The 22,955-nt window shown below is 41.5% G+C and overlaps 2 protein-coding genes across 2 annotated transcripts in view; both read right to left on the reverse strand.

The window, feature by feature from the left end:
* Window positions 1-10,783, reverse strand: part of LOC308282996 (cytosolic phospholipase A2 zeta-like) — a gene marked incomplete at both ends in the record, with an annotated part of 35,843 nt that extends 25,060 nt beyond the window's left edge. The window contains 7 exons of the mRNA XM_080723383.1: window positions 3,221-3,372; window positions 3,915-4,083; window positions 8,048-8,193; window positions 8,584-8,679; window positions 9,092-9,250; window positions 10,511-10,630; window positions 10,720-10,783. Of these exons, the coding sequence (XP_080579509.1) occupies window positions 3,221-3,372; window positions 3,915-4,083; window positions 8,048-8,193; window positions 8,584-8,679; window positions 9,092-9,250; window positions 10,511-10,630; window positions 10,720-10,783 (906 nt within the window). The remainder of the gene's footprint in view (window positions 1-3,220; window positions 3,373-3,914; window positions 4,084-8,047; window positions 8,194-8,583; window positions 8,680-9,091; window positions 9,251-10,510; window positions 10,631-10,719) is intronic.
* Window positions 10,784-12,392: 1,609 nt separating this feature from the next.
* LOC308282997 (cytosolic phospholipase A2 gamma-like) lies at window positions 12,393-16,415 on the reverse strand (the record flags this gene model as incomplete). The annotated part of the gene is made up of 5 exons (XM_080723384.1): window positions 16,386-16,415; window positions 14,117-14,221; window positions 13,764-13,906; window positions 12,858-13,059; window positions 12,393-12,671 (listed from the first exon to the last, which is right to left on the reverse strand). Exons 1-5 carry the CDS (start codon window positions 16,395-16,397, stop codon window positions 12,393-12,395), a joined length of 741 nt encoding a protein of 246 aa, XP_080579510.1. The 5' UTR covers window positions 16,398-16,415.
* Window positions 16,416-22,955: the final 6,540 nt, after the last annotated feature.

The raw sequence follows: 22,955 nt of genomic DNA on the forward strand, positions 1-22,955 counted from the left end.
ACTTAAAAAATATTTATAATCATTTAAAACTTGAAGTACCGTATAAAGTTATTTTCGGTCAGTTCTAAACAAAATGGCTATTATCTCAACATTTTCCTCGCAACATAATTGCTAAAATATGCTCTAAATATAAGGTGCTGCAGTGAAAATTATGAATATAATGTATAGGAGTGCCTCGGATGAAAAAAATATTTATATGGGTTAATTTGTTAACCTGGCATCCGTTTGTATAGTTTCAATGTGCAGCTTATTTTACATTATACTGTTTAGACTGATGCCAGATTCTTGGTTTAGGCCCCTATGATCCGCATTACTGTGTCTATGCATTTGATGTACATGTGTTTACTTGCTTACTGTAAGTCCCCCCCCCCCCCCCCCCCCTCTCTATTCCATTCACAACCGAATTCACTTCACTTCACTTCAATTTAATTCAATGGAGCTATATTGGCACGATTTCCAAAGAAAAATAAGTGGAACAAAACAATCAAAACAATGTATGTAGCCTACAGTCAAATGGGAATAAAGAAATTTGTAAAAATAACTCTATTGCAACTTGTGTGTGCTTGTGTGCATAGGCCCTATGTGTGATCACTAGCTACCAATGAATTGTAATTAGACTGACTGGCAGAGACAGAAGACACTTTAACCAAATTCCATGTTCATTGTCCTATGAGTGTTCCATGGAGAGGAGGATAGATTCATGTTCACAGCATGGCCCTGAAAGGGTGATGTGCGTCTCTGAACACCCACCACATTCAACTGTCATGCAAGTGTTATCCACATGTAATCCACATGTTATTGTTTAAGAATAAAGCTGCCAACAAACATATACACTGTACATATACTGTACACACTTTACTTTTACTGTACATATGATTGCAACTATAGTGTTGATAATGTCTTGATATTGTTGATATTGTATTGTATTCTTTAAATGTATTAATGTCTGAATTTAATATACATTCAGGACCACACGAATTATGGAAACAAGCCCTTTTTGTGGTATCCCTTTAGCATGTTGTGTACAATAACAAAAACTGGTATTATTGTGTCTAAAAAGACATTTAGCCACTTGTACGCATGCCCACCCACTGAAATCAAAATCGCTAAAATGGTTAAAACGAAAGAAAGCAGTAAATGAAAACATTTTAACACTCATCTTTTCTTTTCTCTGATTACAATCTAAAATATGAACCCTTGTTGTAAAAAGACAAAGTTGTCCTTTAAGCAAATCATCTGGGGAACACCAAAATTATTTGGGGACCCCCCTGGGGATCCCGACCTATATGTTGAGAACCACTGCCCTAGATGATGCAGGCCAGGGTATTAGGAAATAACATTCTAGTCTATGTAATGTGTTCTAAGCAGTATGTCAACTCATTCCACCTGCAATAAAGTGGCATTTTTTTCAATCACTATGTTGTTATGGGGTCTGTTTTTTAATTACACTTTTATTTAAGAAAATCTCCAGTGATATATGATGTGGCTTTAGCCACATAGAAAGGTATATCAACAAGTATTTTTATTTCAGGGCAATTATCAATGCTACACAATTAACCAATTATCTACGTATTCAGATTTTATTCAAGTTCAAATGACCTAGAAATTATGAATGATAAAGGACAAATATCACCATATATCACATGCAGAGTAATTGTTTTATCTAAGTTACAGTCACCAAAAGAGCAAAACTAAGCATGTCTTGGAATCACCCAGCTCCGGAATACGATAATGATACTAATCGTAGTTTATTCATAACTGAACATTTCCCCCAAGAACATACATGTTATGACAGAATAATGGCTAACATTATGATAATGAAGAACATACTAATTCTGACAGGTTAATAAAGACTAATGATCACTAAACTAAAAGTGATCCCTGACTAATACGACAAATATGTCTTAATACATTATAATTGTCCTCTATAACTACAATGTAAAATTAAAAACACCTCAATTATTTTATTTCTTCTAGAAATAGCTAATCTTTCACTCAGTAGGGGAAATGCCTGTCGCAAGTTGATGATGTCATAAATGTCATGTGTCATTTTTATGGCATGCATGTGCAGAAAAACAAAACACAAACACATTTGAAATATTGATTTGATGCTCATATTAACCATAGGAAGTATTAAGTTTGTTTTTATTTTCACATGCATGCCATAAATTCCATAGGGATAGATCACACTTGACATTTATGACATCATCAACTTGCGACGGGCATTTCCCCTATAGAGTGAAAGATTAGCTATTTCTAGAAGAAATAAAATAATTGAGGTGTTTTTAATTTTACATTGTAGTTATAGAGGACAATTATAATGTATTGAGGCATATTTGTCATATTAGTCAGGGATCACTTTAAGAAGGTTTCACCAATTCTCACAAAGATGTCAATTACACTACAACCCCAACTATCATTCAAGATTATATGGACATAGTGATTATGGTCCTAGTCAGCATTTCTTATTCTGATTCTGTGGTGGATGAATTACTTAAAGGGGAAGACCACCCATTTTCAATATTGATCTATGTCATTAATACCTTAGAGGAGTTGTGTGGAAATAATAATAAAAAAAAACGTCCCCCTCTTCTGTGTTGCCTAGAACTGGAGGATTGATGTTGGGGTTTGTATTGCAAATCACAATGTGATGACAATACACCGTTGTACTTTACAATACAAAGCCCCAAATCAATCTTTCAGTTCTAGGCAACACAGAAGAGGGGGAACTTTTTTTTTTTAATTTCCACACAACTCCTCTAAGTTATATTAATGACATATTGAAAATGGGTGGCCTCCCCTTTAAGCAAAACTAGTAATCAAAATATGTATAAAAAAGTTTAAAGAATATAGGTAGTGAGCTTGTTTCCCCCCTTTTTTTGATAGCTTAAGTATAACATAGGGCTAATAAAAGATTAATGTATATGTATTGCAATGTTTTGTTTGCAGATGTAAGCAATCTGCTAAGTAATTTGACATTTTGAAAAATGTCATATACATTTTTGAAAAGTACAATATATTTACCTCAGAGATATAATGGATTGAAGTATAAAGGGCAGAAAAATTAACATACCTAAGTTAAGTAAAAGTACCTAAAATTTGTATTTAAGTAGGCTACATTTTGAGGAAAGGCATAATAAAAGTAATAAACATATTGGTAACATTAAAGTATACTGCAAGTATTCCACGTTTCACTTTAGTTGCCTTGCTTTTTTGGGACCTTCTTGGCCTTCTTAATCTCCTCAAGCAGTGTGGCCTTGGTGAGCTTCACATTCATGGCAGCTTTTCCCATCAGGTCAGAGATCATTTCTGGGCTGTACGGTAGTTTGAAGGTGGTATATTTCTTCTCATTCTCCTCAATACCCTTGCGGTCTGAAAGGTTTGAAGAGTGAGTGAGCAGTTGTAAATGAACCCATCAAGCCCTGAGGTCGATTCTAAAAATGTCTTCTAAATGCTGTAGGTTTTCAGAAAAACCTACCGGTATGTTGCTACCGGTATGTGTGAATTGAATTGAATTAGCCTTTATTTATTGTCTCAGAAGATTTGTCTAAGCAATGGAGGTCTTTTGATCAAAGACGATCTCCTTTGTTTGTTTGTTTTACATTTAAAGTGGCGCTCAAGCTTTTTCATGTTAAGGTGATCCCCAAAATTATATGAAGGCCTATTTTGACCCCATCTCAAAATGTTTTGTTCCAGGGACCTCCCAGAAGCAATGATTTCAGTTTAAAACAATTACAGCTCGTCCCTATTGGTGGAAAAAAGGCCCAAGTCATGTGAGCGTTTTAAAGTTGAAATCACGTTGCTAGGCAAAAGTATGTCAGAGGTACGTGTGAGAGCAAAGTGTCACAGCGTGTATCGCACGTTTCTATACTAATACTAATTCGTATTTCTTCATAGAAAAGTATTACAGTTACCTCCGCAGTTTTTCATGTTGAATAGGGGCATGTGGATCACAGTTGGGATGTTGCCGTCTCCTGGACACACATGGTAGGGTTGTGGTGTGCCACCAGCATTGCCAGGTAGGGCAACACATGGGAAAGGTATGCCCATCGACTTGGACATGTGTGAAGCTTGTTCCAGTGTCTGTATAATTAAGCAACAAAAGCAAAACCACCTAAGTCTTAATTCTTAAAAGAATATTTAAAATTGTTTATAATAGTCACCTTTTTACCTTGTTTTCTTGTTATTTAGCCTCCAAAAAATAGGTCCAGCAAAAGCATTATCATCCTTTTCGGCCAAGCCGCGACAACCTTATACAGCCCACAACGGCAGCAGTGGGCATTATGCTAAACTGCTTATTTCCTTTGCTTTAAAATCCACATTTTTTACTCATATCGCCCCTTAATACACACACTAGAGCAATAACATTGTACTTACGTCACTGATGTTGTCCAGGCTTACATCATTGTTGTGAATTGGTCGTAAAACAATTCAGTCACGTTCTAAATCTAGACGAGATTTCGAAAGCGCGTGAAGCGTTTTACGGTGGAATGGGTAGAAAGATGTAACCATGGTGATATTTTTGTATGTTAGCTTGTCTATGTGTTTATTAACAGCCGAGAAGTAGCGAAAATGTGGATTGTAAAGCGATGGAATTAAGCGGTTTTGCTTAATGCCCACTGCTGCCGTTGTAGGCTGTATATGGTTGAGGCCGAAATGGACAATAATGCTTTTTTAGATAAAATAAAAAAAACACCTGGATTTTTTTTTTAGAGAGAGAGAGAGAGAGAGAGAGAGAGAGAGAGAGAGAGAGAGAGAGAGAGAGGACACTCTCCAGTGATATGTCAGGTCCCTTATGCTTTTGTTGGATTTTTGTGAGGATTTGCAAACCTATACATTTTTGGAAAGGTTATTGTCTAAGGAATCAGAAAATCAATGTTCCCATTTGCCCAGATGTGTTTATGGCGGCCATATTGGAATTTACAAAATGGCCACCATAAAATTACATTTTGTAATATCTCGGCCTATAAATAAGCTGGAACATTGATTTTAACTGCTAAACCTACATTTTCAGGGTCAAGGAATCCAATGGTGGTAAAGCTCAAATAATTACAACATTAACCCTTAGATGCATGACTGGGTCCAAAACTGCCTGGTGTGGTTGTTTTCTTGCAATATTTTACAGTAATTTTCTTTTTTTTAGGATTTGCAAAACTATACATTTTTGGAAAGGATATTGTCTAAGGAATCAGAAAATACATTTTCCATTTGCCCAGATGTCTGTGGTGGCCATATTGGAATTGACAAAATGGCTGCCGTAAAATGTTTTGTAATATCTTGACTTCTAAATAATTGGAACATTGATTTCAATGGCTAAACCTACATTTTTAGGGTCATGGAATCCAATTGTTCGCGTTATCATTTCATTTTTTGTATCATCCCATTGAAATGCATAATCCACCATATGGGTAAAAATGGCACAGCTCAGGCAGTCAGTTTTTTATTGAGATGTAGCTGTGAACTTTGGATGTTTGTGTAACCATTTTAAGCATCATGACAAGTTTAATCATATACAGTCTCTATGCATCATCATAATCATCATCATCACTTTCACGCATCACAGCTTGGGAATCGTCATCATTGGACCATCTCAAGGATGGCCTTTGGGGCTGGGAGGACCTCTCTGGTTGTTGGTTTCAGCATGCCATCCATCAAGTGTTTGAAGTACCCATTTGCAGGGGATCCAGCTGTGGCAATGGCTGCTTGTGCCCATGCCCTTGTTTGGACATCGATTCTCAAGATGTTCTGCTTCAGAGCTCCAGGTGTTGGAGGGAGCTTGTCACTTTCTGCCCTATGTTTGCAGAACAGATGCCATGGAATTTCAGGGATTGAGTTTGATGCACATACAAAGGACTCCAGTGTTGACAGCATTTCTTCCATAATTTCAGCTTCATCTCTGCAGAGCATTGTCAACATCTTCATTTGTTTTGAGGTAGACCCTGTAGCTAGGTTGCCTTGCCTATACAGGAGAACCTCCCTGTGTGACAAGAGAAGATATGCCCCATGAAGACCAGCCACCTCAAGCTGGAAATTCTACCCACCAAGATGCAACAGATAAAGGATTTACAGTCATTAGACAGCACTAGTGGATGGCATGGTGCTTGCGCAGAAGCTGAGCAAAACAGTGAGTAGTAGTGACTGTAGTGACAGTCAAGGATCTGAGTGGCTTCTTCAATGACAGACTGATGCAACTAACACAAGATTATGATGAAAGACTCTCTGAAGAGGGCAACCAGAGATAAACAAAGACAAGGAGAAGCTTCTATTAAGTATCAAGTCAGAGATGACACCAACATCAAACACATAATGTGTTATGTGTCTGATGTTGGTGGAGTACAACAGGGGATCTTCCAAGCTGATCATCACATCTGCTTCTAGATACATTTAGAGCAACAAAGACCTGGTCTTTGAAGAAAATAACCACGAAGAAGCAGACACACTGCTGATCCACCAGGCTGTGCTGGCTTCACAGCAAAACCCACCTAATGCACAGTTTGTATTTCCCTACCCAGATAAGGACATTTTAGCAAACTGTGGCCTCTTGCTGAAGAACACATCCATTTCTATGGCCTCTGGTGTTGTGCAGATTGAACCACTGTGGCAAGCTCTAGGTAAAGAAAGAGCAAAGGCTTTGCCAGCCTTCCATGCATTCGCTGGGGTCGACAACACAGGGAGGTTCTCCTGTATATGCAAGGCAACCAATGCTCTATAGATGCTTTTGGATGAAGCAGATGTGATAGAAGGAATGCTGTCAACACTGGAGTCCTTTGTATGTGCAGCTTTTTCACCCTAGGGTAACAACATCATGACTATTCCTGACCTGCGATGGCATCTGTTCTGCAAACATAGGGCAGAAAGTGACAGGCTCCCTCCAACACCTGGAGCTCTGAAGCAGCACATCTTGAGAGTCCATGTCCAAACAAGGGCATGGACACAAGCAGCCATTGCTCTGAAGGATCCAACTGCTGGATCCCCTGCAAAATTGGTACTTCAAACACTTTATTGGCATGCTGAAACCAACAAGCACAAAGGTCCTCCCAGCCCCAAAGGCCATCCTTGAGGTGGTCCAATGCAAGTGTAAATCAGACTGTTCCTCTGGCAGATGTTCCTGCAAAGCTAAGCCTGTACTGACATGTGTCAGTGCAACAACCAGTACCAGAATGATGATTCCCAAGCTGTGATGCACGAAAGTGAGGATAATGATTATGATTTTGCATACTGTCTATGATTAGGCTACACATGCCATGATGTTTAAGATGGAGATGATACAAAAAGATTGAATGATAACTTGGACCATTGGATTCCTTGACCCTGAAAAGCTAGGTTTAGCCATTGAAATCAATGTTCCATCTTATTTAGAAGCCAAGATATGACAAAACATACATTTTACAGCGGCCATTTTGTAAATTCCATTATGGCTGCCATAAACACATCTGGGCAAATGGAAACATTGATTTTCTGATTCCTCAGATAATAACCTTTCCAAAAATGTATAGTTTTTCAAATCTTCAAAAAAATCCAACAAAATTACATAGTGAAACTAATATTGCAAGAAAACAACCACACCAGGCCGTTTTGGACTCAGTCATGCATCTAAGGGTTAATGTTGTAATTATTTGAGCTTTATAACTACCACCATTGGATTCCTTGACCCTGAAAATGTAGGTTTAGCAGTTAAAATATGAATGTTCCAGCTTATTTAGAGGCCAATATATTACAACACGTAATTTTATAGTGGCCATTTTGTAAATTCCAATATGGCCGCCATAAACACATCTGGGCAAATGGGAACATTGATTTTCTGATTCCTTAGACAATAACCTTTCCAAAAATGTATTGGTTAGCAAATCCTCAAAAAAATCCGACAAAATTACATAACCGACCTGACTATGATGTGGCTTAGCATTATTAAAAGTATATGATATGGTATCAACAAGTATTTTGATTTCAGTGTGATTATGCTAGCCAATTACCCAACGATCTAAGTATTCAGATTTTATTCAAAAGTTCAAACAACCTACTGTATACAGTACAGTAAGTGCGCTACCTCTACAGGGTTCCCACTGCTGAAGTCGAGGGAGATAATGAGGTCGATGTCTCTCGCTTTTCTGAGGGCGGAGAAGTAGGGAGAGTTCAGCAGCAGCCCGGCATCTTCATAGTCCCTCGTTTCTGTGTCCAGGATTTTGTCAGCTTCTTTAGCGGTACAAAGATATTAGAAAAATGCATACAAACTTATTTACATATAGCCAGAACACTTTGTCTGTGGAAATTTAGAATGGGGGGGGGGGCATGACCCAGGTATAGGTCAGACTTCAGTGCTCTATTAAAATGCTGCCCTTTTGGAATTATGGGTAAGCTCGGATCATGGGAGTCTCGACCATTCATGTTGAAGGGGATGCATCACCCCCACTTTCCCAAATACGTAATTTTCCGCCCCAGCTTTTTGCCCGACCACCTGCTTTTGTTTTCTCTGCTGGAGAAAACCAGAAAACCAACAACTCTGTAAGGGGAGGGGGGGAGACCCCACGCAAAAAAAAACAAAAAAAAACAGAGAGGTTGTGAAGCCCCTGGCTCTGATCCTACCTGGCAAGGCTGGCATGTTGTACAGGAAGTTGTATGAGGTTCCCCACGTCCAATGCATTGCACATTTTATGGTGCTGCAGATTATCTCCAACCATACTGTAATTAGAAGTACGCTGTACATTGGTACGAAACAAGTGGTTTATTCTAAACATGTATCTGGTGCTTCTTAAAATGGATGCATGCATTACAGTGCCAAACACAGAATAGGCCTACTGTGGTTTATGGCATAATTTTATATCAAAATAATACATCATTGTGTTGTTTTTTTATCACTGTGGAATGGAAAAGGTGTCGGGGAGATCCATCGTGTGTGATGCGTTGAAAACTGAGAGGTATTGATTCGCATCGGATTAGTATCTAAGACAGTACTGTTATACTATCAAGCAATGAAGCAAAGTTTAGAGCGGATTTGTTATTAAACTGTTACATCAAGTGAACAAAATTAAATGACTTAACAAATTCCCCAAACAATAGTCTAACTGTAGAATCAGGGAACAGCACCACTCACTGGTATCAGTGACACAGTCTTTGGTCAAGTCGTGGAACCAGTCCAGGAAACATTCAGAGACATTCAGCGTGTGATCCTTGAGCTTGTCCTTAATCATTTCCAAAGGCATCTCATCGTTTGTGTCTAAAAACACTTTCTTGCCTGTCTTGTCCACCTTGCCTACAGGGAAACAGATGGGATTTATATTAGCTTCAAAAAGTCTGCAGACAAAATAAGATTTTGGCAGGAATTGAGACGATTTTAATTGGGGAACATAATCATGTGGATTGATACGGTAGGCCTACCTTCCAGATTTATTGGAACAACAAGGCATGTTTGGATTTGATATCAGATCAATATAATCAATATCAATATGGGTGCATTCTGTACATCGCCTATATAGGCATTGTCTTTTAATGTGGGTTGAGACAGTTTGTGTTGAGCAAAATATTTAAAATTATTTTATAATACACAAGATGAACTGAACTGAACTCAATCTGAGACCACCGTCTGTGTGTCTGTGTCTGTGTCTGTGCACATTTAATTTTGCACCGCGTACTGATCAGCATCTTTGCGTACACACACTCAGTCAGCCTTGTGGCGATATACCAGGCTGATTTATGTTTTGCCCTAGAACTCTTGAACTGCAGGTCTCAAAATCAATCATGACACTCCCTATATACTGTGTAGGGCAGGCCATGCCCTGCATTCGACCAAAAATGGCAACAATCAATTATACAGTCTACCCCTAATTTGAATCACACATGGCCGCCATCTACTCTAAACAACAGAGACAAACATGATTTCACTTAGACCCATAGGGGGCGACACAAATGCTTCCCCGCATCCTGATGGCTGCAACCTATGTCCTACACTAGCCTAGCTGAGCTAGACATCCCAGCCATGTTAAAACAAGGTAGGGATGATACTGCAGTTAGTTAGCTAAATGCATTAGTATCTAGGTTGGCCCCAGGCTAGTCCTACACAGCCCAGGCTCAACAATAGGACCTTGTGGACATATGCGCTCAATGGAACGCCCTTTACTATTTAAGTACTGCACGCACCTGTCAACCTAGAATAAGTATGCTCGTGGTAAGAATACAATTGGCCAGTGCATTACATGCATACTCTTCTTCTTCTTCCAATCAGGAAATATGCCTTCCCATGCATGAAAATAAACAAAACTTCAGTGAAGTCCCCTATGCCAAATTTCCAAAAATGACATTGTGGGCGCTACTGAACTGAGAAAATAACCTCCTGAGCCACTAAACCTTTGGGGGACTTGTAAAACAATGAACATCACAGCATTCAGTGACACAATGTCACACAATCAGTGATCCCACACATTACTATTACTTTGGTCAGTGCAAAGTGCAAATCTCTACATGGGAATAGATGACTATAATACTGGCAGAACACGACTGCTACATTTAAGTGTACCTTCAAGCAGCGTGTTAATTTTTTCAGCAAGATCCGAATGTTCCTTAAGTTCCAAGACCCGAATGTGTGTCTCCACCATGGTATGGAGCACGTCACAGCGCTGGCACTGGCAGTTCAAATCTAGAAGAAAAGTACATGTGTGTATTTTAGTAAATGCTCAGATGAACACTTGGACCAATACAGATATTAATAAAAGAATAGTTTCATACGTTTTAAGAAGGCCATTATGTGTTCCAGTAGTATCTTCTTGTCAGCTAGGGCGCTGCCACACATGCCTACCAATGATAGATCAACACACAGCCAGGGTTATTATAGTTAAGAAAGCTAACAAAATATCAAAGAAGAAAGAAGAAGGGTTCTTTTTTTTCTCAGTTTTTTAGTCAACTGAAATAAACATAAAAACAAGGCTTTATATGTGATAGTGATGTCTGGCTCACAATGTGTTGTGATGCAATGCTTTGTGCTTAGCCCACATATTATTACTAGTAAGACGCCTCAGGGCGACATGCAACGGTCGTGCCAATTCTTGGCTATCTGGCCAGTGATGTATATCGGACCAGTTACCCATATGGAGATCCCAGGACCAATGTCATCAATATTAAAGACATATCTGGGAATGCCCATATTTGGTAATGCCCATATATGGGCATGTTTTCATAACATTGTCGACTATCATGCATGAAAGGGATTCTGTTAGAGTGGTTCCCATGACATCACAAAATACAATAAAAAAACTGCACGGTGGCGCAGTGGTTAGCGCTTCGCCTCACAGCTAGAAGGTCCTGGGTTTGATTCCCGCCGGGGGACGCTGTGGGTGCTGGGGGCGTGTTTCTCCCTCCGCGCCATCAGCGCCCACACCCTGGGTGGGGTTGGCGATAGGGCCTTTCTGTGTGGAGTTTGCATGTTCTCCCCGTGTCTCTTAGGGTTGATACCCTCACAAAAACATGCAGTAATCCTGGTCTCAATAATGCCTCCCCCTGGCCAGCCGGGGCGCTTGATGGAGGGGAAAGGAACTGGTTGGAATAACGTGTTCCTTCCACGCGCTACGTCCATCCTGGGGAAATCCCCCCTGTCAGGTGAAAAGAAACTACTTGGACTCCTCATGCATTGAAGGAAGCATGAGGTCAGTCCGTTGTCTCCCCAGGTGCGGCAGAGGGAGAGCAGAGCCCAGGATTACATAGGCAATTGGCACTGGGTGAAAAATGGGTTGCAAAATCGTGGGATAAAAATTATATATAAAAAAAAAGAAATACAATATATTTTATGCCCATACATGGAGATCCCTATCTGAACCAGCCACACAGATATGGGCCATGTCTTGGCCATCTGGCCAGTGATATATATCGATGACATCAGGGATCTTCATATATGGGCATAAAAGGGATTCTGGGGAATACCCATATATGGACTTTTACATAGGTGATGTCACCTGTGATATCACCTGTGATGTCACAGTGATTTGTCAAGAGAACCAACCCATAGACTGTAAAAATGTGTACACACACGGCTTCACAGAGACAAACTGTGACATTTCTCATGGTAAACTGCGGTCGCAATAAGCCCAGCAGTAAACAATCTCACCTACTAAACAGTACACTAAAGAATGTTGATGAAAACGTATTAGTCTCTTATCCAAAATGTTTTGAAAAATAGACAATGCAGAAAAATAATCTTGATTCGCCTGTGTCTATATACAGTGTGTCTAGCATTATAGCGTGTCTGTAATAGTATTATATTAACGGTGGAGTGAGTCTCTAACTAGAAGTCACCTTGCACGTAGCTCATGTCCATCTCTGGCTGCTGCTTTATCTGCTTCCCTTTGTTGAACTGACTCCCGAAGTGGGCCTGGTCCACGAAGGCCCCAGTGAGAGAGTACCCGGCCTCATTGGGGGTCATCTCGAACCACATGTCTGCCAAGGAAAACTCTACTTAGGGTTTTTCTCACAATAAGTTGATGATGAAACAATGACTCTGTGGTTATGTAGTACTGCGCGCACACATACACACAGCACACGCACACGCACAGTGAAAAGAGCAATGACACTTTACTGTCTGAAACGTTGCCGTCTTGTTGTTTGATCTTCTTGTCAATCACAGTATAGATGGGATAGGGATCCAGGCTGTCTCGTCCTCTCTGGGCTGAGAGCACATGCTCATCTATCTGAAGAGACAACACAACTGGCTGAATGCTGCCTCTCGTTACTCATGTTATATCATTTTTATCGTATGTTTTGCAAGCTTCATGACAAAATATACAGTATAATAATATGTAACAAGGAGACTTCGGAGACTATAGTTGAATACAATGTGACCTAAAGAGGATTTACTGTGTACTTAATTGGCTGACCTCTTTCACGACGGTGGGGACAACCATTGCAGACCAGAAATGAGTCAAAGAGTAGTTGTCATATTGGCTGTAGTACTTTTTCAGTTTGGCTTTCATCTCCTCCCTGCAGGGCATGTCCCAAAGACCTAGGCTTTTTACTATGGCTTCTGTCACTGATGGTTTGGAGGACCAGTGGAGCTCTTGGTACAAGGAGGCCATGCACCTGGGGAGGACGAGAGAGGGGAAAATACATGATTTAATCGACATATTAATAACATATATGATAATTTGAGTTTTTGCTTAAAAAGATACAGATATTCAAAGATTTACCCGAATGGTCACGATTTTTTTTTTAATATCAGCTCTACCAGCTCACAGCGTGGCCTGAAGTGAAGCGCTGAGCTTGTAGATCTGCTATTTTTTGAATATAACATAATGCTTTTTTGCTCAAATCTAAAATGGCACTTTCCCAGTTTGAATGGGTTAAATCACAGCAACAGACAAATAAAGCATCAGTAGGGTTTTTCTCTTTGACAAAGATTGAAGAGATTATACATGTATCTAAATTATACATGTATCTACATGCACATGTATGTATGTTGTTAACCTATTCATTGATTATTGTGTAATTATCCAATCCAGTATGAATTAGCTATTTAAATATTCACAACTCATATTGTAGGGTAGAGCAGATGTCCTTTTCAGGCCAATGACACCCCAAAATAATCATATTTGAACTGCGGACCCTGACACCCCTGATGTAGGCATTCTATTTAGTTCGGTTCCACAGATAAATATGTGAAAATAGCAGATCTACAGACTTTGATAAGCGAGTCTCTCTCTCTCTCTCTCTCTCTCTCTCTCTCTCTCTCTCTCTCTCTCTCTCTCTCTCTCGCTCTCTCTCTCGCTCTCTCTCTCTCTCTCTACCAGGTAGATCCCGAGACTCCGGCCAGGTACAGCATGCAGTCCAGCAGTCCTTCTTCCCTCAGTTGTTTCAGAGATCCCAGCAGGCCCACCATGGCTCTCTCTCCTCCCCCTGAGGCGATCAAAGCGATGTTGGGAACCTCTTCCTTTTAGAGAGAAAGATTATAGCTAAATATTAGTTGTTCCACAAAACGTTCCAACACTTTCTTGGTATATCCTATTTTTACATTTTCACACCACGGAAGTGTCCATTAAGTGAGTTTAAATCAATCAATCAATCAACATCTCCCACAAGATGTACTGCATGCTCAATGCATAGCACAGACTATGCTATAAAATAGCCGAAGGGCTCCTACCAGAGTGCAGGGGATGTTGTTGTTCTTCAGGCATTGTTGAACTCTGGCTCTTCGACTGGTGACATACTGTTTCTCTGCCTCATTCAGAGAATGACCAATTCTCACCTTGATATTAAAAAACGAAATTATAATAACATTGAATATTTATACCTTTTCAGGTACTGTGTGTGTGTGTGTGTGTGTGTGTGTGTGTGTGTGTGTGTGTGTGTGTGTGTGTGTGTGTGTGTGTGTGTGTGTGTGTGTGTGTGTGTGTGTGTGTGTCTTTTCACGCTATAACTAGTTTTCTAGTTGTATCCACAAGGTACAAAAAACTTTCCAAGGAATTTCAAAAATAAAAAAGAAATATTATAAATGCAAAGCGTTAATGAAACATCTGTCCATAAAATGTCCATGTCAGTGGCACATTTTGTATCTTCATCCTAAATATTCACATTATTTGAACACAGGATTGACAGTGGCAGCATATCAACGGTACAGGTGTGTTACCTGTTTATTACGTTACTATTAAATCAGTTCAATACATTTTGGAACAGATGTCATGAGACAAAAAACATGTATACAACAAATATTGTTTGATAGATGAATTGCAACAACTATGCAGTTATAATGAAGAAAGGCAACTAGGTAAGACACATGGACCCCCCAGGAGCAAAATTTACAAATGTTTGCTTAAAAAATACATATATTCAAAGATTTGCACACATTTTCGTTCCTGCAGACAGAACTGAGAAAAAGTGAATCTCAGCCATAATGTATTTGTGTACCTTGCCTTCTTTTTCCGGATTTAGAATATAATCTATATGTATGTATTTGTGTACCATGGAACTGCACAGAGCTCTCATCATTATTCCAAGTATTTGTCTGTGGTCGATTATTGAATATTTTATCAGACCAAAATTTATCACAAGTACAGTCAAAACCATGGACGTGCTGGGCCCCTGATTCAGCCCAGGAAAAAGAGTTGGAGGCCCAATTTATTTTTATTTTTTTCGTCGTCGTCGGGTGGAAACCTTGTTTGCCCAAAACCGTTTGTTTTGTATTTTGCATGTTAAAAATTATTTAACATGATTTCACAACGCCTCGCGATGTGCTTGTAGATCTGCTGTTTTCACTACTTTTGAAAAAATCTACAAATTTGAAACTTGGAGATACAAGGTTTCTGCCCAACAGTGACGATTTACTTTGTTGGCCGCACAGCCCCCAAAATGGAACGAAGGCCGACATTTTATTTTAATTTTTTTCCTAATGGCCGGCCTGGACTGGCCGGGAATGAACCGGCCGTTCAGGAGTTGTCCCACTTTTCCCAATGGCCAGCACGTCCCTGGTAAAAACACTATAAGTCTAAAAGGACGTTTCTTTCCGGGTCCTTGGATTCAATTAATCAATGAAGTATCATCAAAGACATTCAAATATCATCACACGTATACTTTGGCCTCCTGAAAGGTGAATTTTCAGGACTGACTCATCAGCATGCACTGCACAAAAGATAACTTGAGGACAAACCAAAAAGAGAACTGAGAAACCTTTTAAATTAAGGAACTGAAATTCCTACTGTCCTACTTCCTACTGCCATTTAAAAAATATCAAGTCAATTGTTATCATCAGTCATAAGGTATTTTTATTTATTATTGTTTGATGTGCACTACTCCCTTTTCATAATTTTACGTTTTTTTTTTTTTTAAGATTTGTTTTTGGGCTTTTTATGCCTTTATTTGATAGGATAGTAGACTGACAGGAAATGGGGAGAGAGATGGGGAATGACATGTGGCAAAGGTCGTCCGGATCGGGAATCGAACCGGCGACGCCAGCAGGCATCATAGCCTAGCACCTTGTGACATATGTTTTGAAAGGCGCTTTATACGGTAAATAAATTTACCTTACCTTTAGTATGTGGTATGCGCCTTAACCACCAGGCCAGCGGGCGCCCCCATAATTTTACGTATGTAACTATTGACTTATTCTCTTTGCATTATTTGAATTAGTGGTCTATAATAAGATGAAAAGGCAGTGGCTAAATAGAAGTCATTCCCACAATGAGACTGTTGGGGCTCAGAGCAGAAAATCCCATGGTGCTCTTTTGTTCTAACCTTCTTGAGTTAGCCCTCACTTGGGTTTCTGGTAAAAGTATTGACCAGTTATTTTGTATGTCCGTGACAAAAATAAAAAATATTTATCAAAATGTCCATCACAAGCTGGCATGCTGATGACCCCTGGTTACCGCAATTTCTTTTATAACACTATAATTGCTGCAATAAATAAAATAACTTACCGATTCTGCCATGTTCTCTGTGTGGGTTAGGCTGTCAGCCAAAATGAGCAAGGTGCCCTTGAATCCTATGATCTCGACCTTATATACCACAAGACAAGACTAGTCTAACGGGAAATGATCCCGCAATCTAATATGCATTTCCTTGTACATTTCCTTACGTCAGCAGTGGGCTCTGAATTACGCTCAACACAGCAACTACACAGCAACATAGAATAACTTCTTTCTTGGATATGTGCATGCAAAGTCGTTAATTAGAGAGAGAGTGCATGGGGCACTTATCGCATCCTCGTCGACCTGAAACATCCTGTAATACTGACGATTAACTCACAGATTATGAGCTCTCTCATCATTATTCCAAGTATTTGATCGATTAATTGAATATTTTATTAGACAACAATGTAGTACAGCACAAGTACAGTCAAAACACTTAGTCTAAAAGGAACACACCAAAAAAGTCCTTGCTGTCTTGTTTTCGTTGCGGTCCTTGGATTAAATTCATCAACAACTATTATAAAGTATAATTAAAAACATTCAAATATCATCACAAGTATCTGACAGAGTATGGAAAAAAGGGGGGTGGGGGTAAAGTAAGGGAGAAGTGATAAGCAAGAACTGCACGAAAGAGAACTTGAGGACAAACCAAAAAGAGAACTGAGAAAAATAAAAAATAAACTAAGGAACTGAAAAAGATCCATAATCTTCCTCGAAGACCTCAAACAACCTGTAATACCAGATGATTAACTCACAGATTATGAGACCAAACAAAATGTACAGTAGGTACAGTACACTGAGAATGTGACTATTTTGTCACTTTTGTTTAGCACACTTATCTGATGTCTGTGGATTTTGAATTCCAGGGGACACTGCAGCAAGGTGGACTCGACTGTAGGGGGGAGAGAGGGGCTCATAAACCCAATAAACTCCTATACAGCTTTTACTTTTGTTTCTATTTGCGGTAATAGGCTATAGAAAATATGACAGTTGTTTTAAAAATCACACCCAGTGTAAAGTGAGCGGTGCTTTTTATGAGTTAATTTCATTAAGAGTCCCGCGAAGCCTGCAGTGTCCATGATGTGCATACCGGTACATAATGGGATTCCCCCCTCTCCTCTCTCTCTCTCGTGTGTGTGTGGTCAGTGTATTTTTCGGCCGTTTGCGATTCTGTTTTAAATTTGTTAACTTTTAATTCAGAATACAGTCCAAAACAGTCCTAAACGGCCCGTTTCTGAATGCTGTTTGGAAGTGGCAAAACAAAACTTAGAATTAGGTATTGTAAGAACAAAATAAGACCCGGTTCGAGCTTCTTGTTGCTGTGGTTCAAAACAGAATGAAGAATCCCTGGTACTCCCTGCGCTGAAGGCAATCGGTTTTGATACACACTGCTCCTACCCCGTCCCCCCCCCCCCCCCCCTCCTTCCTCCTCCACCAGCAGGACCCATGTTGCCATGTCCGCTTATTATAAGCGACTTGTATTATATTATTATCACTATTATTATTACCCATATTAATAGTAATTCTTCATCTCCAGAGGCGAGGGGCCGGCGCTGCTCCTCTCGCGGCCGACCGAGGGGCCTCTGGAGTCTGGCTCCGACCACCCGGTGACCCCCTGGAGCTCCGGGGACCCCCCGCGGACCCCCTGCTATCTAGCCCCATGTATTTGAAAATTTTCGGCTCTACAATGGTTTCAATGGGAGGGCCGAATTTTTTTGGGGGAAATCCGGGACTTAGACCGTGCGGACCCCCTCCAGGGGGCCCAGGGACCGGGGCAAAATTATAGCGCCGCCGCCACTGCAGTGCACATAAACCTCCATAACTCGGGCTAGGAGCGACCGTTCGAGACGGGACCGGTACCCACGTGTCCGGCTCGGGGCCCCGGAGCCGGCCGTGCCGCTGCGCTGGTACTGCAGGTGGGGAAAAAAGGCCCTAACTCGGCCCCCGCGCCACCGGGAGAGATGGGGCCGGCCAAAACAAAACGCAAGAGACCGTCTTTTTTCAGGCGGAGAATTTCAAACTCCTTTGAAATTCTATGGGGCGGTATTAGCAAACTCCTACCATCGGGTAGGTATGGAACGCGGAGCCCCGCAGGTCGACGGAGGGCGGTTATTATTATTATTATTTCCTTCAAAGAATTAGAAAAACGAATATACATACTGTATGTATACTTTACATAGTTTGTTTTATAAATCAACAGGATCTTGAATGGCTTGATTCTCAGCTGGACCCTCTTGGATTCTAGACTTAAAATAACGGCTGTGAATGTGGTCTGGAACGAGGAGACCAGAAAATGGCCTTTACTGTACCTATATTGCATGCATTTTACCTGTGTGTGTGTGTGTGTGTGTGTGTGTGTGTGTGTGTGTGTGTGTGTGTGTGTGTGTGTGTGTGTGTGTGATATTGAATAATAATAACCCCCCTCCCCGCCCTGGCAGGGCCAGGGCGCTCGGCCCGCGGAGTGGCGCCGGAGCTGGTAGATCGGCTGGTTTTGGGTATTTTGACCGATTTTTTGGGCTGGGGACCCCCGCGCTGCCGGGCCCGTCTCTCCCGGTGGCACGGGGGCCGAGTTAGGGCCTTTTTTCCCTGCCTGCAGTTCCAGCGTTCGGCCGCCAGGTGGCGCAGTGGCACGGCCGGCTCCGGGGCCCCGAGCCGGACGCGTGGGTACCGGTCCCGTCTCGAACGGTCGCTCCTAGCCCGAGTTATGGAGGTTTATGTGCACTGCAGTGGCGGCGCGCCGCCACTAGGCAGCGCTATAATTTTGCCCTGGTCCCTGGGCCCCCTGGAGGGGGTCCGCACGGTCTAAGTCCCGGATTTCCCCAAAAAATGTTCGGCCCTCCCATTGAAACCATTGTAGAGCCGAAACTTTTCAAATACATGGGGCTAGATAGCAGGGGGTCCGCGGGGGGTCCCCGGAGCTCCAGGGGGTCCCCGGGTGGTCGGACCCCGACTCCAGAGGCCCCTCGGTTGGCCGCGAGAGGAGCAGCGCCGGCCCCTCGCCTCTGGAGATGAAGAATTACTATTAACTTTCCCACTGCCAGATTATTTATTTATTTATTGGGTCTGGTGCCATCAAAAAGCGGCTTACCTTTGCGACGTTATAGTAGATAGACAGACAGACATTTATTTATTTATTTTTATTTTTTTGGGTTGTGCAATAGTGCACTTTGGTCTGCCAGGCAGCAGAGGGCGGCGTCATGCGAGAATGAATGTGAATTTGCCTGTTATGTGTTGAAGAAGAAGAAGACCAGTCACTGGCCATAGAGCCTTACAGCCGGAGGAAATCAACAAGGAAGTGAATTGTTCTCCGTTGATCTAACGCATAATGGATTTTTTACACCATCACCGCGGAAAATGTGTTTACAGTAGACGGCCGCGCGACCCCTCATCAGCTTACAGTCATCAGACGAACGAACCGAACGAGCGCCGTATTGGCGGAGAGGTCTTGCGCAATCGGGCGAACGTGAACGTTCAAAGCGGTGGGAGAGTTAATATGGGTAATAATAATAGTGATAATAATATAATACAAGTCGCTTATAATAAGCGGACATGGCAACATGGGTCCTGCTGGTGGAGGAGGAAGGAGGGGAGGGGGGGAGGGGGGCGGGGTAGGAGCAGTGTGTATCAAATCCAATTGCCTTCAGCGCAGGGAGTACCAGGGATTCTTCATTCTGTTTTGAACCACAGCAACGAGAAGCTCGAACCGGGTCTTATTTTGTTCTTACAATACCTAATTCTAAGTTTTGTTTTGCCACTTCCAAACAGCATTCAGAAACGGGCCGTTTAGGACTGTTTTGGACTGTATTCTGAATTAAAAGTTAAAACATTTAAAACAGAATTGCAAATACACTGACCGTGTGTGTGTGTGTGTGTGTGTGTGTGTGTGTGTGTGTGTGTGTGTGTGTGTGTGCGTGCGTGCGTGCGTGCCTGCCTGCGTGCGTGCCTGCGTGCGTGCCTGCGTGCGTGCGTGCGTGCGTGCGTGTGTGCGTGCCATCACTGCCAGTAATGCATTGTTGTGGATGGGGGTTACTATGCTTGCAGCTGCCTGTGTGGCGGCAGCCTCAGAATAAAACAGCTAAGAGGAACAGAAAGTTATGCCCACGTTTCACACAAGGGCTCATGGGACCCTGGAAACTTGTGGATTGACTGACAGAAACCAACTCTGCAATCTATATGCATGTCCTTGGAATTTGTGATGTATAGGGTACAGTTGCCATGACTCAGCTGTTTGTGTCCCTTGGCCATTGGTTTTCAACGTGGGGTCCGGGGACCCACAGGGGCACTTTGTGCCACGCTAAGAGCCTTATAGATATGCTTTATTTTTTATTTTTTAATCTTGAACATTTTTAACTCAAATCTTTGCTTCTGGAGATCCCGGGAACAAAAGATTTTTGAGATGGGGGTCCATAGCCGAATACATATCATTCTGGGGGTCCTTGACATGAAAATGTTTGAGAACCTGTCCCAGGGTGGTATCATATGTTCCCTGGGTTTCCCCTATGTACCACGTACCTCAGGCCTAGGCCTACATGTGTGCTTTTCCAAGGGCCTTACAGTGTGTTCCCAGGGTCCTATACAGTTTGTTCCCCAGGCGCCTTGTGGTCCACAGTGCCACGACTTTGAAAATATTCCTGCAACCAATCTGATCTCCATAATAAAACAACCTGCAGTGTCCTCCTTCTCTATGAATTGAGAACAAAAGGACCCCAATGTAAACTAGCCATTGTGCTTTCTTGGGTTTAAATCCTATTAGTAGACATTGTATCTGAACCTTTTCCTATATATGCGAACTGCTAATAAAGTATTCAATCAATCAATCAAAGTATCAAACAATCAATCGTCCTTACTCTCACTCGGATCAGCTAACACAGGGAAGCTGTCTGAGCCTTCCCTAAAACATCAACGTCCCAGACTATTCCCTCTTCTTGCTCCCAAAAACGGTCAACTGAGGAATCAACTGATCTGAAGACTCACCTCTCCAGACTCAACCTTATAGCCCCTAGCACTTGACCTAAGCTTTATGCCAGGGGTTTTCAAAGTGGGTGACGGGGCACCCTGGGGTGCCGTGACAGCAGTCCAGGGGTGCCGCGAGATAATTTGATAATATTTGGAGTTTATTTGGACACTTACAACATATTTATAATCATTTTAAACTTGAAGTATAAAGTTATTTTCGGTCAGTTCTAACCAAAATGGCTATTATCTCAACATTTTCCTCGCAACATAATTGCTAAAATATGCTCTAAATATAAGGTGATGCAGTGAAAATTATAATGTAGGAGTGGCTCGGATGAAAAAAATATTTATATGGGTTCATTTGTTAACCTGGCATCCGTTTGTATAGTTTCAATGTACAGCTTATTTTACCTTATAGGCCTACTGTTTAGACTGATGCCAGTTTCTTTTAGGCCCCTATGATCCTATAGATTACTGAGGCACTACACGCTGTGTCTATGCATTTGATGTACATGTGTTTACTTGCTTACTGTAAGTCCCCCCTCTCTATTCCATTCACAACCGAATTCACTTCACTTCAATTTAATTCAGTTCAATTCAATGGAGCTATAATATAGCTCCATTGAATTGGCACGATTTCCAAAGAAAAACAAGTGGAACAAAACAATCAAAACAATGTAGGCTATGTATAGTCAAATGGGAATAAAGAAATGTGTAAAAATAGCACTATTACAACTTGTGTGTGCTTGTGTGCATAGGCCCTATGTGTGATCACTATAGCTACAATGAATTGTAATTAGACTGACTGGCAGAGATAGAATTAAGACACTTTAACCAAATTCCATGTTCGTTGTCCTATGAGTGTTCCGTGGAGAGGAGGATAGATTCATGTTCACAGCATGGCCCCGAATGAACACGTGCAAATGTCATGCGAGTGTTGGACCCTATTATTCAAGAAGAATAAAGCTGCCAACAAACATATAGCCTACTGTACACAACTGGTTTGGAGAAAAACAATAGTTTCCAACTTTGTCCAGTAGAGGGCAGGCATGGCACATGGAACTCTGCAGATAGGAATACACTGTCACGTGAATCAAAACGAGTGCTCCCTGTCGGAGGATGGCGAGTACGAGCGGAAGCATGGTGGATTCGGAGAGCGAAATTCAAGCAGAGGACTCGAGGGGGAATGAAAACAAAAGGAAAAGGAGTAAAGTATATAGCTCAGCAAGTGATGGACATGACACGGAAGACAGTTATGCTGCAGGAATGAGAGCTGTCAAAAAAGTGGATGGAATATTTAGTGATAGGCACAGTGTTGCAATGTTTGTGGGGAAGAAACTAGGAGAGGTGAAATCGGTTCGAATTGCTCGAAGTGGGATGGTAATTATAGAATGCAAGTCAGAAAGGCAAATGTTGAAGGCAGTACATGGCATCACAAAGTTTGATGGCCACAGAGTTGAGTGCTATGAACTTGGGCATGGGAGAAGAAATGCAGCTGGCGTTATAAGTGGTGTGCCACTCACAATGGAGCTGGAACCATTTTTTGACCTGTTGGGGGTAAACAAAGTGAAGAGAATGAAACGTTTCAGAGAAGGAAAGAGTGAGGATAGTGAGTCACTGTAC

This window comes from Nannobrachium achirus (assembly GCF_963921795.1).
Source record: "Nannobrachium achirus genome assembly, chromosome: 4".
Taxonomy (NCBI): Eukaryota; Metazoa; Chordata; class Actinopteri; order Myctophiformes; family Myctophidae; genus Nannobrachium; species Nannobrachium achirus.